General features: G+C 45.3%; 1 protein-coding gene across 1 annotated transcript; it reads right to left on the minus strand.

The window, feature by feature from the left end:
* Window positions 1–5,116: 5,116 nt before the first annotated feature.
* LOC138287040 (olfactory receptor 5AP2-like) lies at window positions 5,117–6,064 on the minus strand. Its single transcript, XM_069227400.1, has one exon. It carries the CDS (start codon window positions 6,062–6,064, stop codon window positions 5,117–5,119), a length of 948 nt encoding a protein of 315 aa, XP_069083501.1.
* Between the last annotated feature and the right edge of the window lie 12,599 nt (window positions 6,065–18,663).

Below are 18,663 nucleotides of genomic sequence, written 5' to 3' on the forward strand. Positions count from 1 at the left end.
TGTTAATAGGATGAAACCCCACCAGGACAGGGCAGACATGACCATGCTGATGGTCACTGATGAAGGGAAGGAGGAGGAGGGTGAACCTCTGCCAGACCTCCTGTCCTCAAAGGAAAAAGATGGGTCAGTGGAGGGAGTGGTACTCTCTCCCAAACTGACAGATCAGCAACAACAAGACTGTAAGCAAGTCTTGGGACAGTTTGCTAGTCTGTTCTCCCTGACCCCTGGACTCACCAATTGGTGTGTCCATGATGTTGACACTGGTGACAGCTTGCCTGTCAAGAACAAGCTGTACAGGCTGTCTGACCAGGTCAAGGCCAACATCAAAGCTGAAGTGGCTAAGATGTTGGATCTGAAGGTAATTGAGCACTCTGATAGTCCTTGGTCCAGTCCAGTGGTACTGGTGCCCAAAGCTAGTCCCCAAGGTGGGAAGAAAGAATTAAGATTCTGTGTGGACTACAGAGGTCTAAATGCAGTCACTAGGACTGATGCTCACCCCATACCTAGAGCTGATGAGCTCATTGACAGGTTGGGGGCTGCCAAATTCCTGAGCACATTTGATCTGACCTCAGGATATTGGCAGATTGCCTTAAGTCCAAGAGCCAAGGAGAGGTCAGCATTTTCCACACCAGAGGGCCACTTTCAGTTCAAGGTGATGCCCTTTGGGATGAAAAATGCTCCTGCCACCTTCCAACGGTTGGTGAATAGAGTCCTATCTGGGTTGGAATCTTTTAGTGCAGCTTATCTAGATGATATAGCTGTATTTAGTTCCACCTGGAGGGACCACCTGGTCCACCTGAAGGAAGTGCTTCAGGCCCTGCTTCAAGCAGGCCTGACTATCAAGGCAAGCAAGTGCCAGATAGGGCAAAGTTCTGTTGTGTACCTGGGCCACCTTGTTGGTGGAGGCCATGTACAACCTCTCCAGCCCAAGATCCAGACTATCCTGGATTGGGAGGCTCCAAAAACCCAGACTCAGGTCAGGGCCTTTCTTGGCCTGACTGGGTATTACAGGAGGTTTGTTCAGAATTTTGGGACCATAGTGGCCCCTCTGACTGAGCTTACCTCCAAGAAACAACCCAAGAAGGTCATTTGGACCCCAGAGTGTCAAAAAGCTTTTGACACCCTAAAACAGGCTATGTGTTCAGCACCAGTGTTACTGGCCCCTGACTATAGCAAGGAGTTTGTAGTGCAAACAGATGCTTCAGAGGAAGGGATTGGGGCAGTGTTAGCACAAGTTAATGAAGAGGGCCATGATCACCCAGTTGCCTTCATCAGCAGGCGACTACTCCCCAGAGAGAAGAAATGGAGTGCCATTGAGAGGGAGGCCTTTGCTGTGGTTTGGTCCCTGAAGAAGTTGAGGCCTTACTTGTTTGGCACTCACTTCCGTGTACAAACTGACCACAGACCTCTCAGATGGTTGATGCAGATGAGGGGGGAGAACCCAAAACTGTTAAGGTGGTCCATTTCCCTACAGGGGATGGACTTCACAGTGGAGCACAGACCTGGGACTGCTCATGCCAATGCAGATGGCCTTTCCAGGTTTTTCCACTTAGCTGATGAGGACTACCAGGGTGTAGGTTAGTACCCATCACCTTTCATCTGGGGGGGGGCAGTGTAGGAAAGTCCTTTTTTTTGCCTGATCACCCCCACTCTTTCTGGATAGGTACTGGTGGTTACTGACTCTTGGCTGTGCCCTGGGTACTGCTTACCAGTCCCAGGGCCAGTGCTCTGTGTAAAATGGATATGCAAATTAGGCTAATTATAATTGGCTAAGTTAACCTACCTATAAGTCCCTAGTATATGGTAGGGCATGTAGGTTTAGGGACCACAGCATAGGTGGTGCACACCTAGGTGCATTGCTGAGGTGCCCAGTGTCATTTTAAAAGCCAGCCTGCCTTGCTGGCTGCTTTTAAATTAAAGTTATATGCAAATTCGACTTTGGAATTAAAGGTACTTCCAAAGTTTTAAACTACCTTATTTTTACATATAAGTCACCCCTAAGGTGTGCCCTATGTGCCCCTAGGGCTGGGTGCCATGTAACTGTAAGCAGGGACTTTATAAAAATAGATTTATAAGCCCTGGTGAGGTAAAAACAGCCAAATTCGTTTTTCCCTCATTGAAGTAAATGGCCTTCATAGGCTAGAATGGGCAGACTTTATTTTAAATTTTAAAGTCTCCTTAAATGTTACATACCAAGAATTTGGTATCAAATTGATTGTTATAATAAATCCCACAACTTCCAGTTGTTGGATTTAATATAACTAGTGCAGGTAAAAAGTTTAGACTTTACCTAAAAAGTTGCCAATTTCAGCTCTGCATTGTTTTTGCTGCTGTGCTCTGATTGGCCAGCCTGCAGCAGCTTCTGCCAGGCCACTTTTATGAGGTGTGATGTGGCCTGGCTTTACACAAAGGAATGTGCTTGGGGGAGAGAATCTCCCCTCAGCAGATGGGGAAGCAGGAAAGGGGAGGGCTGCCAAACTGGTCTTCAAAGGCAGAGAAGGACATCTGGAGCACCCAGCAACACCCCCACATCCTGCAACCCCAGACAGCTAGGTGCCCCCTTGATTAGATTAGGAGAGGGCAGGAGAGGGGTGTGTTTATGATTTTTAGCCACACCAGTGGGTGGGCTCAGCCAGATCTCTCCTCTAAAAATCAGATTCATCCATTTTGGATTTTTAGAGACTATTGCCTTCTGGGATGGATTTTTGCCACACTTCCCAGGAAGTGGTCATCACAGGGGGACGACCCTGTCCCTGATTGGAGGACCAGGGCCCCCCTGCTTTTCACCCAGGAGCAAGGATAAAACTGGCAGACCTGCACCCACGCCTCAGATCCCCACCAAATTTCAAGAAGAAAGAACTACAAGAAGAAGAAGGACTGCCCTGCTGGACCCCTGGCCTGCACCTGGACCCTGCACTCAGAAAGACTGCACCAGCTGCACACTTGGGCTTCACCACAAGAAGGACTTTGCCTGGCTTCCACTGGTTCAAGGAGGGACTCCCTGTTTGCTACAGGTGAAAAACTGCTAACCAGAGTCCCCTGCACCAACTCCTGAAAAAGTGACCAGCTGACCACTGTCCAGTGGCCAAAAAGGAGTTTGCACCAGGTGTATTCTGGGAGTTGAAGTCCGCACTTCCCAAGGACCATCACAGAACTTCTGGACCCTTGGGGTGAGCTGTGGACCCCAAAAGAACCTTAAAAGAACATCTGGGTGAAGCCCCAGAAGTTTGGAAAAGATTGGAGAAATTTTAGAAAAAAGCTCCATAAAGTGACCGACTCGACGCGGAAATTCTAGCCGGCTTGCCTCAACCGCGACCCGGCCTGACTTCGTGGTTCGTCCCGGTCAAGAAAAACATCCGAAAAAAAGACTAAGTCCGAACGTAAAAAGTTGACCGGGACCTTCCAGCCATCGTATCCGAGAAGGGCTCCACGGACGTCGGATCAAGATCCAGGTTTACCCCGGTCGAAGGATTTTCGTCTCGAAAAAAACGACTAAGTCCGAAGGTAAAAATCACCACCGAGGAAACCGACTTCGCGTATCCGGACAAGGGCTCCAGGAGGTCGGATCCAACTGGCAGGTTCGTCCCGGGGAAGAAAAACATCGAAAAAGAGACTAAGTCAGAAGGTAACTTTTTAACCGAGGCCTCCCGCGACCTGTAGCCGAGCAGGGCTCCATCGCGGTCGGCCTGAAAGTTTGACTTTGTCCCGGTCCTGGTGCAACCAGATGACCCGATTGGCGCTTTTCGTTTCTGGGCGCTAGAAAATAATAATACTTTAAAAATTCATATCTCCGGTTCCCCTGAACCGATTTTAATCGTTTTTGTGTCATTTTAAAGATAAAAATATAAGCTATTTTTATAAATTGGTTTTGGATTTTTAAACTGTTTCCTGTGTTTTATTTAATTACTGTTTTGTGATATTTGAATGCTTTACACTTTGTCTCCTAAGTTAAGCCTTGACGCTCGATGCCAAGCTACCAAGGGTAGAGCTGGGATTAATTTACTGAGACCTAACTGTACTTTTGTGGAGGTTTGTGGCTTGTTGCTAGGTGTAGGTACCTACCTGCCCTATCAATAACCCATTTTCCAACAGCAGGATATGTACTTGTAAGTTTTACATGTCCTGATAGTAAAACACTCCCAAAGTCGTTTTTCACTATTCTGAAGCCTGCTTGTCTCATAGGCCAGCATTGGGAATTCTTTAGAATACTTTACACTGTAATTCCGGATCCAAAAGTGAAAAATGTTTCATATCTTTGGAATGAAAATGATAAATCGTCTTCACTGATGTGGTTGGACTTTACATTACTATTTTATAAACGCCACGTTTTGAAAGTAGGCATTTCTCTGCTGTTACCGCTCGAAGAGCATTACAGCCTGTCTCCATGTCTGGTCTGTGCTGGGTCACAGCTCCCTTTATGCATTCCATCCAGATAGCCACAGTCAACTGCATCAGCGTTCATCTACTTACTCATGGGTTTTTCTGGGCTGGAAACGTGGTAGGGCTCTCACTCACACTTCAAAGAGTAGTGTCCTGATCCCACACAAAGGACTGATAACCCCCCACAAATCTCCTGGCAGACAGGACTGGGCTGAAAATGAACTAATGCATTTCAAAGCTTCTCTTTGAAGTTTCCCCCATTTCAAAGGCATATTTTGGTATAAGTGCTGGATTTCAGACCCACTAAAATCAGAAACTTCTGGACATGGAACTGGACTCCTTCAGAAGGACTTCAGTGCTACCCAAATGACTAAATTAAACTGCTTTTCTGGAAGCACTGATTTTCTGCTTGTTTCCCTGCTGCATATTGCTCCATATATCTGCTAGAAGGACTCTGTCAGGAGAAATACATTCACAACTTGCAAGAAGCCAGCAAAGACGATTTCCTACTTCTATCCACTATCAGAGTTAAACATGTATACCAATGATATGCCCACTGCCATTCCATGGGAAAGTTCATCAACATTTAACTACATCCCTGAATCCATCAGTAAGTAAATATAACTAGAAGGAAGGTTCCTTTGCTGAGTAACTCTACATAGTTAGTAAACCTACACAAGCAAGGTGCAAAAACATGTGGTGTTATTGAGTTTTGAATACAACATTTGCTGAATGTTCACTTCACATGAAGAGGTACACATGTCCCACTCAATGCTTTTCTGAAGGCCTCTTTCACATCACTGTTCCTCAGGCTGTAGATCAGTGGGTTTATCATGGGAATCAATACAGTATAGAAAACAGAAGCTACTCTGTCCTGCTCTAGGGAATATGCAGAAGGAGGACGCAAATACATGAAAATAATTGTTCCATAGAAAAGGCACACAGCAGTGAGGTGGGATGCACAGGTGGAGAAAGCTCTACTTCTGCCAGCAGATGAGTGAATCTTCAGGATGGAGGAGATGATGGAGAAGTAAGATGTGAGGATTACCAAAAGGGAAGTCATTTCAGCAAGTCCACCAAAAAGGAACATCAGGATCTCAACTAAGGTGGTGTCTGAGCAAGAAATCTTTAGGAGAGGCGGGACATCACAGTAGAAATGCTTAATAACATTTGGTCCACAATAGCTAAGAGTGAATGTAGAGCTGCTGTGTATCACAGCACTCACAAAACCAGTAGTATAAGAAGCAGCAACCCAACGCACACACATTGTTGTGTTCATTGTAATTGGATAAAGCAATGGATTGCAAATTGCTATATATCGGTCATATGCCATCACTGCCAAAAGAAGGCACTCTACTGTCACAGATGAACCAAACAAATACATCTGTAGTGCACATCCAATGAAGGAGATGGCTTTGGTTTCAGAAACTAGGTTGGCCAACATTTTGGGAGTAATCACAGAAGAATAGAAGAGGTCCAAGAAAGAGAGATTTTTGAGGAAGAAGTACATGGGTGTATGAAGCCTGGAGTCCTTTGTTATCAAGATAATAATTCCAAGGTTGCCTATAAGTGTTGCCAAATAGAACATGAGGAAGACGAAGAAGAGTAGCGGTTGAAGTTGTGGGTTATTGGTGAGTCCCAAAAGAATAAATTCCTGCACTAAAGTTTGATTTCTTCTCCCCATTCATTCAAAATATGTTAATTTAGAAGTGGTAATATCTGAAAATGAAGATGACATATACATTTTAAACGGTAGAGTTCAACAGCATGCATATCCATTAATTTTGTGCATATGTTGTACTTTGAAAATATAAATATCAATGCGCATACAATTACAGGTAAGATATGACAGTGTAAAATGAAAAACAGAGTGAAAGATATTAACCAAGAGAAGGTTAGAGCAAAAGAAAGATTCAGTGAGGGCTAGAGTAATGGAGAGAGAGAGAGAGTAATTTAGTGTTGGAAAATGGGTTATTGGTAAGGGCAGGTAAGTACCTACACTTAGCAATAGGCCACCAACCTCTACTTAGGTCCAGTTAGGTCTCAGTAAATTAAACCTAGCTCAACCCTTGGTAGCTTGGCAACGAGCGACAAGGCTTAACTTAGGAGACAAAGCGTAAAGCATTCAAATATCACAAAACAGTAATTAAATAAAACACAGGAAACAGTTCAAAAATCCAAAATCCATTTATAAAAATAGGAAATATTTGTATCTTTAAAATGACACCAAAACAAATAAAATCGGATAAGGGGAACCAGAGATATGAATTTTTAAAGAATTAATGCTTTCTAACTCATAGAAACAAAAAGCGCTAATCTGGTCGTACCTTGACTGGGGCAAAGTCAAAGTTTAAGGCCGACAACGATGGAGCCCGGCTCGGCTACAGCCCATGGGAGGCCTCAGTCTAAAGTTTACCTTAGGACTTAGTCGTTTTTTTGGAGATTTTCTTCAGCGGGACAAACCTGCCAGTCCAATCCGACCTCCTAGAACTCTTCCTCGGATAAGCGTTGCGGGAGCCCTTGGTGGAGATTTTTACCTTCGGATTTAGTTTTTTTCGAGGTGAAAATCCTTCGACCGGGGAAAACCTGAAGCTTGATCCGAAGCCCTCTTCAGATATGCTGGCTGGGAGGTCCCGGTCAACTTCCTATGTTCGGACTTAATCTCTATTTTGGAGATTTTCATCACCAGGATGAACCTGCAAGTCAGGCCGGGTTGTGGTCGAGGCAAGCCAGCTCGTGTTGCCGCAGCTGGTCAGTCCCTCTATGGAGCGTTTTTTCAAAAGTTCTCCAAACTTCTCCAAACTTCTGGATCTTCTTCCAGATGTTCTTTTAAGGTCCTTTTGAGGTCCAAAGTTCACCCCAAGGTTCCAGAAGCTCTGAGATGCTCCTTGAAGGTGTGGAATGCAACTCCCAGAATGCAACTGGTGCAAACTCCTTTTTGGCCACTGGACAGTGGTCAGCTGGTTGGTTTCTTCAGGAGTTGGTGCAGGGGACTCTGGTTCGCAAGCTTTCACCTGTAGCAAACAGGGAGTCCCTCCTTGAACAAGTTGAAGCCAGGCAAAGTCCTTCTTGTGGTGAAGCCCAAGTGTGCAGCTGGTGCAATCCTCCAGAGTGCAGTGTCCAGATGCAGGCCGGGGGTCCAGCAGGGAAGTCCTTCTTCTTCTGTAGTTCTTCCTTGTTGGAATCTGATAGGGATCTGAGGTGTGGGTGCATGTCTGCCAGTTTTATCCTTGCTCCTGGGTGAAAAACAGGGGGGTCCTGGTTCTCCAATCAGGGGCAGGGTCATTCCCCCTGTGATGACCACCAAGAAGTGTCACAAAAATCAATCCCAGGGAGCAACATTCCTCAAAATCCATCATGGCTGAAAGTGATTTTTGGAGGTTACATCTGGCTGAGCCCACAGCCATTTTACACTGCACTTAAGTAACTTCTAAGTCACCTATATGTCTAAGCCTCACTTAGTGAAGGTCAGGTGCAAAGTTACTAAGTGTGAGGGCACCCTGGCACTAGCCAAGGTGCCCCCACATTGTTCAGGGCAATTTTCCTGGACTTTGTGAGTGCGGGGATACGATTACACGTGTGAACTACAATACCTATGTGTAGCTTCACAATGGTAACTCCGAACATGGTCATGTAACATGCTTAAGATCATGGAATTGTCCCCCAAAGCCAAATATGGGATTGGGGTGCCAATCCCATGCATCCCCGGGGCTCCAGCATGGACCCCGGGTACTGCTGAACTAGCTCTTTAGGGTTTTCTCTGCAGCTAGCGCTGCTGCCAACCCTCAGACAGGTTTCTGCCCTCCTGGGGTCTGGGCAGCCCAGTCCCAGGAAGGCAGACCAAAGGATTCCCTCTGAGAGAGGGTGTTACACCCTCTCCCTTTGGAACTAGGTGTTAAGGACTGGGGAGGAGTAGCATCCCCCAGCCTCTGGAAATGCTTTGAAGGGCACAGATGGTGCCCTCCTTGCATAAGCCAGTCTACACCAGTTCAGGGATCCCCCAGCCCCTGCTCTGGCACGAAACTGGACAAAGGAAAGGGGAGTGACCACTCCCTGTCCATCACCACCCCAGTGGTGGTGCCCAGAGCTCCTCCAGTGTGTCCCAGACCTTTGCCATATTGAATACAGAGGTGTGAGAGCACGATGGAGGACTCTGAGTGGCCAGTGCCATCAGGTGACGTCAGAGACCCCTCCTGACGGAATCTTCCCCTTGCTAATGCAGGCACCAAAGTTCTGCATCACTGGTCCTTGGGCCCCTTCTCATCTTGACGAGCGTGGTCCCTGGAACACAGGAGCTGGATCCAAGTGACCTCGACAGTCCAATGGTCCTGTCCAAATTTGGCAGAGGTAAGTCCTTGCCTCCCCACGCCAGACAGTAATCCTGTGTACTGCGTGATCTGCAGCTGTTAGGGCTTCTGTGCACTTTTGCAAGGATTCCTTCGTGCATAGCACAGCCCTGGTCCCCAGCATGCCGTCCTGCGTTCTCAACTCTGAGTTGACCACCGGCTTCGTGGGACCCTCTTTTGTTGTGTTGAGATGACCACCGTGCACAGATTTCTTGAACACCTGTTCAAGTGAATCTGCGGATGCTGCCTGCTTCTGCGTGGGCTCTCTCGGTTGCTGAGTACCCCCTCTGTCTCCTCCTCCAAGGGGCGACCTGCTGGTCCTCCCTGGGCCCTGGCAGCACCCATTATCTTCAACTGTGACTCTTGCAGCTAGCAAGGCTTGTTTGCAGTCTTTCTGCATGGAAACAACTCTGCATCCTCCAGCATGCCGTGGGACATCTTCTGACCAAAGGAGAAGTTCCTGGCGCTGTCTTTTGTTGCAGAATCTTTGGCTTCTTCCACCAGGAGGAAGCCCTTTTGCACCTTCATCCGGGGTTTAGTGGGTTCCTGCCACCCCTGGACACTTGCGTGACTCTTGGACTTGGTCCCCTTCCTTTCCAGGTCCTCAGGTCCAGGAATCCATTGTCAGTGCTTTGCAGTCAGTTGTTGCCTTTGCAGAATCCCCAATCTCGACTTTACTGTCTTTCTGGGGTAGTAGGGTAACTTTACTCCTACTTTTCAGGGTCTTGGGTTGGGGTATCTTGGACACCTTTAGTGTTTTCTTACACTCCCAGTAACCCTCTACACACTACACTAGGCCTGGGGTCCATTTGTGGTTCACATTCCACTTTTGTAGTATACGGTTTTTGTTCCCCCCGTATGGCTATTGTCTCCTATTGCATTCAACTGTGTTCTACAGTGTTTGCACTACTTTTCAAAGTGTTTTACTTACCTGATTTTGGTTTGTATGTATATTTTGTGTATTTTACTTACCTCCTAAGGGAGTATATCCTCTGAGATACTTTCGGCATATTGTCACTAAAAATAAAGTACCTTTTCTTGTTTCTGATGATATAGTGCTATATGATATAAGTGGTATAGTAGGAGCTTTGCATGTCTCCTAGTTCAGCCTAAGCTGCTCTGCTACAGCTACCTCTATCAGCCTAAGCTGCTAGAACACTACTAATCTACTAATAAGGGATAACTGGACCTGGCACAATGTGTAAGTACCATCAGGTACCCACTATAAGCCATGCCAGCCTCCTACACTGAGGCCTACAGAAAAGCAAGGAGGCTTCTTAATATGTGGACATTGATAATTCTAGAATAACATCTACATATAGCATACAGTGTGAAGGATCTTTCTTATAAGAATCTAGTAGCAGAAAGTAGTAGAAACCTTGAAGCTTTAACTTAATTTTCTTAGTTTTGAAACTGATCGAGCAAAACAGTCTAACGTGCTGGTACTGCTGTTTCTGCTGTAAATTTTACATATAATAGAGGTTTTGTGGTTTTTAATTTTTACTTTATGCAGATTAATCACTTTAAAGATCTGCATGGAACGCAGCTACCTCACTTTTTAGATGATACTTGAGATGCTGGAACACATTGTTTCCTTTGACTTGCATACTTTGTCACTAGATTTGACTAATTCACTGTATTCCATCTTTTCTTACCCTTACTTTTTTGCTCAATCAATAAAGCTTCCTCCTCTACTGTTTTTCCAACTATGCATATCCTATTTTTTACAGTCTTTTTTATCTCAATTGACCTTGTACAATATTTAACAGTCAACTCTTATGATGTAACTGCATACACTAGTACATCTTGAGCTTCTCTTGCACTATTGCCGATGTTTTGACTGTCACTGCTGTCCATCTGCTAGAAATGTAGAGTCTGCAACAGAGGTCTTCAAAATGTGGGGCATTCCCCTTTGGAGGGCTGTGGCTGTGTTCCCAGGTAGGTACAAATGGCTCTGAGTACTTGTAAACAAAGTGATTATTTGTTGCCTCTACAGGTTATCATTTACACCCAGCAATTAACTGACTAAAAAGGCATGGCGCTTGTAATCAAGAACTCTGTGGAAGTGAGGTCAAAGTGTTGGTTGAAATTAACAAAATATTCTAGAGTATTTTTTCTCACCTTTAAACAACAGCATGCAAAATACATATGCTAAATTGCTAAATAAACACAAATTAAAGTAATAGTGGGAGAGGTACTCTTTTACATAATAAAATCTCAGTTGGTTAATGCATTCACTCCAAATCTCTGGCTGTGAGACCAAATAGTCACAGAATTGAATCCTGGTTGGTGCAGTTCGGAAGATTGATATGTTTATGTAGTGCTAAGAAACCCCAGCTGGTAACAACACATACTGTGAATATAAAAGTCATTGTTAAGAACTGTATTAAGCACGATATAAGTAGGGTCCCTGGAATTATAATGCAGCTGTGGAACAAATTATGTGGCAGGGTTGACTGTATTAACAGCATGAAAAGGCAATTATACAACACATTTTGTGATGGTATTTTATTTCATTGTAATTTTTACACATTGTAGCACTGACTTGGCACCTTTTCAGTTAGAGTTTAAAACTCTTTTCCTGAATTAGGTATATTAAATGCAACAAATGGCAATTGTGGGATTTATTATAACAATAAATTTGGTACCAAACTCGAGGTACCTGACACATAAGGGAACTTTGTTAATTAAAATAAAGGGCCATATTTATACTTTTTGACGCAAAATTGCGCTAACGCAATTTTGCGCCAAAAAAATTTGCGCCGTCTAACGCCATTTGGATGCGCCATGCGGGCGTCAAATTTATACTTTGACGTACGGCGGCGCAACCAACAGGTGGGAGTCATTATTTCGTGACGCAGACAGCGTCGGTCTGTCGTAAAGGAAACCAACGTAAATGCGACGCACATCACTGTGGGTCGATTTACGACAGCGCAATCGTGAAAACGCTGTTTTGTTTCACGCAATTGCGTCACATTTTTGCGCGAAAACTGCCCTTTCAGGAGAGGAGACCCAAAATGGATCCTAGATGCCCCAACAGACCCCAGGAGGATGAGAGGAGACAAGGAACCAGCCAGGAGGAAGCATACAGGAACCAGGACATTTAAACAAAAAAAAAGAAAGTGTCGCTTCAGTGCAGAGGAGCAGGAAATCCTGGTGAAAGAGGTGACGGAACACCAGCACCAACTTTTCATCACCTCCAAATTGCCACTCAGTAGGAGAGAGGCCATCTGGAAACAAATTGTGGACAAGATTAACAGTGTGGCTGAAGAACGCCGGACAGTCACCGAGTGTAAGAAACGCTGGCATGACTGCAAACGTAGAACCAAAGAGAAAATGGCCAGGAACAGGAAGGCAGCAATGCAGACTGGAGGGGGGAGTCCAGCACAACAGGAGGCCCTGGACCACATGGAGGAGATGGTCGCAGCCGTCATCCCGGAGGAGATCGTCACAGGGATTCAAGGACTGGAGAGCGCAGACTACCACGACACTACGCACATGCAGGGTAAGTCGCATGGGGAATCATAATACAATAATGGGGACTGTAAGCAGGGGGGGGATACCTACTACGCAATGCATGTAAGTCAGCACATATATGAAGTGGCATGGGGAAAGGGGCACGGCAGGGGGGCATGCTCAGTACTGACCGAAGCTGGGGCACGACAAAATACAGCAACAACAACAGTCCCACGGGGACATCCTGTAATTACAACAAGAGAGCCAAGGGAAAGCAGTGACAGGTGGGAAGGACACTACCTCAAATCCACATCCAGGCACTTGTATTGCAAAATCTATTACCAATCAACTAGGTCCCTACCTGTGATGCAGTAGCAAATACAACAACTGTAACTTAACTGCAACCACAGTTGACAATAACACCTCTCATCTCTGTGCAGCTATAGTACCAAATGGCAGGAACCCCACCCTGGAACATACATACCTAAATTAGGGGGTGAGGGTGACATCTGCAATTACTCCTCGAAAAAAGACAAAGATACCAGTACACTCAAATGCCGAATGTCCATAACTGACACATACATAAGCCTAAGTAAACAGCAATAGGAGCCACACAGCACTAACGATACACACATGCTGCATACGTCAGGGTCCCTCACGTGCCTGGCTAACAAGGCTACATTACTAATGTCATACTGCTCAGACAACAACATTGAGGAGGGGACACAGGCAACTGGTCACTGAAACACACCTGCAAAGTCGGACAAACAAATAGGACATTCATACGATAAACAGGCCAATCCAATTCAATACACATCACCCAACATCATCTCAAAACATCAAGAATGTTTACATCCATACCACATCCTAACATTGACATGCATAGGTAATACCACGTTACATGTACAGATCATGCAATGTGAATAAAAAGTGTATGGGGCAGGGCCTGAGAGGCAAGTGTGCTGCCAGGGCAGTCACAACACCCACAGTCAGTCAAAGTGTAGTGTGGCAAGTGAAACGTATACTTTGCGCATTAGCCTCAGGCTGGAGGCCTTTGTGCATCTTACCCTGATTGTACTTATACTCATTTGCTCACATCTAAGTGCCTCAGAGCAATTTGCACTAAATGATTCTCATTGCCCTTCCTATCAGTTAATGTAGCAAATAGTCAGTCCTAAGGTGTTGTCAATTAGTCAAATCACACTGTTTTGCCTACTTCTGCACTGGAGTTTGCCAGAACATATTCACTCTGTGCCCCAGTCAAGGATACCGTTTGGTACGTTGCTGATAGATGTGGTAGGGGTTAAGGTTTGGCATTCCTGCGTAGGGAAACTTTGTCATCACCATGACATATGTCTTTTACATTCACTTCCTTGTCCCAAGACACGCATGGGGGAGTTTCCAAACAGAAAATAACAACTAGATGCTGCCTGCCTTGCTGCTGATGCACAACCAGATCCTAGCCCATTCCTCTGATATGAGGGATGATGTCTCCCCTGTGATTCTGACAGGCAACCTCCAAACTTAACATGCTGTGCTATACATAGAACATGCAGAGGGAGAGTAGAAACTGTTAGGCACCATGAAAGCTGTGTACTAATGTATTACTCTCCTGCGGACTATTTCAATTCTAACAGTGTGTATTGTTTGTGTAATTGGGGCTCACACCTAAATTCCTACAAGTCAGTTGTACAATGAAACTTCATATCAAACTAATACTGTCTTTGTCATTTGTGTATGGGAACATACCGGAAAAGATAGAAATGTGTAGGACCTGAGTGACCACCACTTCCCTGAGAAGTTCCAAAGATGTCATGCGCTCGGATGTGTAAACATTCCTTTGATGTGGGAGACCAGAGGCACTGCTAGTTAGTCTTAGCTAAATTGAATATCTGGGTGACAGAGTTATGTACAAGTGGGTCAAACTTAGTCCCCCACACCATTAGCTATCCTGCTGCCTAGAAAGCCAAGAATCACATGTTGGATAATGAGAGCCCACCCTACAAAATGTCCCTCCATAACAATAGTGAAACACCGAGTGAGGAGTAGGAGAAAAAAACGCCTATTCCTAAATAATTACAAAGCAACAGCTAGAGGCGACCTGGCAGACATGTCTGAAAGATCCATATCAAACATGTGACACACAGGTGGGCCATAGGCCTACAACAATGCCCTATGACGGACAGCAGATACCTAGACAAACACAGAGTACAATGTTAAGGCATCCAAAGGCTTGTATCTTACTGCAAAATTGTCACAACACAGACACACTAATTGTACCCTGTTTCATTGCAGAGGAACACGGATCTCCTGCTGATCTGCCTGTCCATGAGTTCCCTGATGACATGGATGACGAGACCATCAACCTCCCACAAGAGACCATTGACATGGTCCTTGAAAGCCTCCAAACCCCACCTTCAGTCACAAGGAGGAGCACAGAAGAAGCAGCCACCACAGTAGAACCACCCGCCACCCCAATTGTAAGACCTGCCAGCTCCAACACAGCTGAGGACTCTGACGACACTGGCACCAGCTTCGAAAGAACAGTCGTTGGGGTCCAGCGGGAGCTGGCCAAGGAGGTGCGGGTGGGGATGCAAAATATGGCAGCCAGCCTTGAGGGGGTGCGTCCGTGCATGTTGTCAACTGCTGATCAGGCAGCTGCAATGCAAGCCAGAAATTTGCTCTTGGAGGACATTTCAAAAACACTGAAGGAAATTGGCACAGCTGTCATCCAGTTGACACAACAACTCAAACTGCAAGCCACTCAACGTGTGCACGAATGCAAAATAGAACCCCTCAGGGCCGACCTGGCTGCCTACCATCGGGATGTGGCTGCCATTCTGAAAAACCAGCAGGCCCTCCTTGCTGCAGTACTGCCCTTCCTTACTCAACAGGGATCAGCCCCCGGGATGTCTGCCTCCATGTCTTCTAACACTGAGGTGTGTGTTGCCCCTTCACAACCAACAACAACAAGGACACACCAGGCAACACACACATCAGAAGAAGAAGATATGGAACAGATAACATTCACACGCAAGAGTACCCGGAAGCCCTAGTCCCTGCACCATGCCCTACTCTGACCAAGGTCCTACGTTTTGACACATGCCAGTGTCACTACAACTAACCTCAATGACTGTTCGGCAATCCACTGTATGACTTGTCCACCTTGCCAGTGAATGTTTCTCTCCTACCATTTGGCATTTCATGTTCCTCTGCACTGTCTGTGACATCACCCCAGCATGTCAGGAGCATCATCCACACCCCTTCTGTAGGATCACCATGTAATAATGCACCAGAAAGGAGTAAGCAAACATGGTGAATGGACATTTTGCACAACACCACCTATAAATAAATATCACTTGCACACCTATTGTGTCTCTGTGTCATTTCAAAATTCAACTGTGCAGTAGATAACTCCAAAGTGGCTGTGTGGAAACCATGTCGATTCTCTATACTACTGTCCTGATTTCATGTATACTGAATCATCTGTGCAGTGGCCAGGATTGCATCATAGCTTTACTATACTGAGGAAAATAACTGATGAAGGGACTAAGCATACACAATCATGCTGTGTTGGACAGAATGATGCACCATCTATAGCTATTCTACACAACTAATGGTGGCTGAGAAATGTAGGCACCATTCAATACAAAAATTTGAAATTAGGCTGTAGAATGAAAGGAATGATAAACAAATTACACTGCATCAATCACCATTACGGCGTATACTTCCATGAAGGAAATTTATGCTGAATCAGTACACACATGATGTAGGTCAGCAATGATAGCAACAAGACAAGAGTGTGAACAAATCATCATCTATAAAGCTCTCCCTGAACTTCACAATGCTGTCCGACCTATCTATTTACCTACAATAACAAGTCTGGAAGCACTCTTTGTGAAGTAGGATACATACCAACCCCAAACCTTGATGATCAATGCACACTACCAATGGTGGCTCTCCAACATGGTGGATACTTACCAAGTTAGCACAGGGGTAGCTGGCATGTTAAACCTCATAAGCCTGGGGATAGGGAGCATGGAACACAAATGTCATACTTAAACTTTCTGCTACACTGATGTCAAGGCCATGAAAAGGTAGCACCTAACGCATCAGGTAAAGGGTTAACACATTTTTTATTTAAAAGTAGTAATAAAAGAGGCAACTAAGGGAAAGGTAAACCTACACTAATCTAACCTGACTACTACTAACCCACAACTGTCCCTAACTAACCTAAGCTAAACTTACTCTACACATGTAACGAAAAGATCTAAACATCAACCCCCCACCCACCATTAAGAGACAAGACACATGCAGGACAACACTTACTAACCTACACACATACTATACTATCCTAAACAAACATATATATATTTATTTATTTTTAATTTTTTTTTTTTTCTTTTTTTATTAAACAGGAATCCCAACATTGCCCCCCACCCACCCACACACACAAAAATATTAGATAGAAAGAATAAGGACCCCCCACCCTCTTACCTAACACTAACTAAGCTAATTACCTATACTTATCCTATAACTAACCCCCCAAACCCAACTAACAGTATGAAAAGAGGAAAGAGGGGAGAGGGGAGGGGTAAAAGTTCAGGAGGGCAAAATGACTAAAGATTTGCCCTCCGAAGTGTGCGCCAGATGGAGCGCACCTTCTTCTTAACCTCCGCAATGGCCTCCGTCAGGTTATCCACCTTTCGAATTAACCTGTCCAGTTTCCTAGACAATGCCTGGAAGGCTGCAGGGTCAATCGGAGGGTCACTGCTGGTCTGCGTGCCGGTGGAGGTGGAGGCTGTTGCTGGAGTGGAGTGGCCACGGGACAGCCCTGCTCCCAACACACGGCTGGGTCCAGGTCTTGAGGAAGATGGCTGGTCCGTCGCTGGGTCCCCTTGGGCAGACCTGGTGGTTGTAGGTGGCACCGTTGGTGGAGCCTGTGGTGTGGCATACCACGCCCCAGAGGCCCGATCGGAATTGTATCTGCGGGCCATCCTCCGATACCCACACTGCACCAGCAGGATGTGCCTGTACCTCATTGCCCTGCGCTCAAAATTGTTGCGCTCTGCGGCACTCAGGTTTGCAGCTGTGAAGAGAAAAGGGAAATATTGAGCATTGAATTTACAGTGGGTTGAATCCCACAATGGCTCATTTGTCCATTACTATAAATATATTGTATGCAGCAATTGTTACAACATAGTTCACGGAAATGCTCAGAGGAAGTACATGTGAATCATGCATACCTAAGGTCATATCACACCTAGCATATCCATGTCTCTACATGATGGATGACATCACCCTAAACTACTCATCCAAATCATACCTAAGGCATTTGACATTATGGCACCAGCTCTTCCGCATACTGACTTCAGTACATATGTCATTCTATGTGATAACACTCACACTCCTCACTCAATAGCATTTTTAATTAGTTGTGTGCTAAGATTGAACCCCTGGCCCAGAATCATGTGTCCACACTAGGTGTCAGATGTAGGAATTTAGGAAAATCAACTAGCAATTTGCAAAGCAGAACGGTGTCTCTGACACCGTCTGCGAGTCGCTATGGGGTCCCTAAAACCCACCTCATGAACATCAATGATGTGGGTTCCAAGTTGCCCCACCTTAGCAACATGGGCACTCACGTGGATGGAGGGCTGCTGGGACCAGCAGAACTCCATAGACGTGACTGTTTTTAAATTAAGCAAGTTATTTTTCCCCAAGTGTAGGCCGTTTACCGGAAAGGAAAATGAGCTGCAATTATTTTTAAATCACAACAATTGTACTTGGAAATTTTCACGGTAATTATTGGTCCCTTAGACCACTGGCTGTGTTGCGCAGGATTATTTTAGTCCACTCACAAAGGCTGAAGCTTTACAATGAGGACCCCTTCCAGTCAGCAAGGTGCTTACCATCCACTTCAAGTGGATGATAACAGCTACTCACTTTGCAACCACGTACTCGGTTGCAAATGGGATTGCCTACCACTGTGATTTGCAAGTAGGTCTGGTAAAACCCTTTATTATATCCATTTTGAAAAGCATTTTCCTCATATGTACATGACCACCAAATACATTTTGGAATAGGAAACAGACGTTTGCAAATCCCACACATATATTTATGCCATTTGCAACGTGTAGACATTTTTCTCACTCTGGCCCAAGGTACTAACTCAAGTCACAAAAGGTGTTAAGTACGTGTAACATACTGGTTGCTACAGTCCTAGGTACCCGGTTTCACAGTAACATCCCAGTCTTTGTGTGTGGTGTGTGAAGAACAACCAACAATCCCATGTTCAATGCACACCGAGGAGTGTACAGAAAGTTCAACAATTATGTGCCTTCACACACAACACCTATGAAGGGCTAGCAACACGTTGTAGTCAGCCCAACCTTGTCACATCCCAGGTCCACACATGTCAAAATGTTATGACTTAGCCCAACATAACATACTATTAGTGAGGCATGTTTAACAACACACA

Source organism: Pleurodeles waltl, chromosome 4_1, assembly GCF_031143425.1.
Source record: "Pleurodeles waltl isolate 20211129_DDA chromosome 4_1, aPleWal1.hap1.20221129, whole genome shotgun sequence".
Lineage (NCBI taxonomy): Eukaryota > Metazoa > Chordata > Amphibia > Caudata > Salamandridae > Pleurodeles > Pleurodeles waltl.

Excerpts from the sequence above, each read along its gene's own strand:
- LOC138287040 (XM_069227400.1), bottom strand. The coding sequence starts at position 6,064 with ATGGGGAGAAGAAATCAAACTTTAGTGCAGGAATTTATTCTTTTGGGA.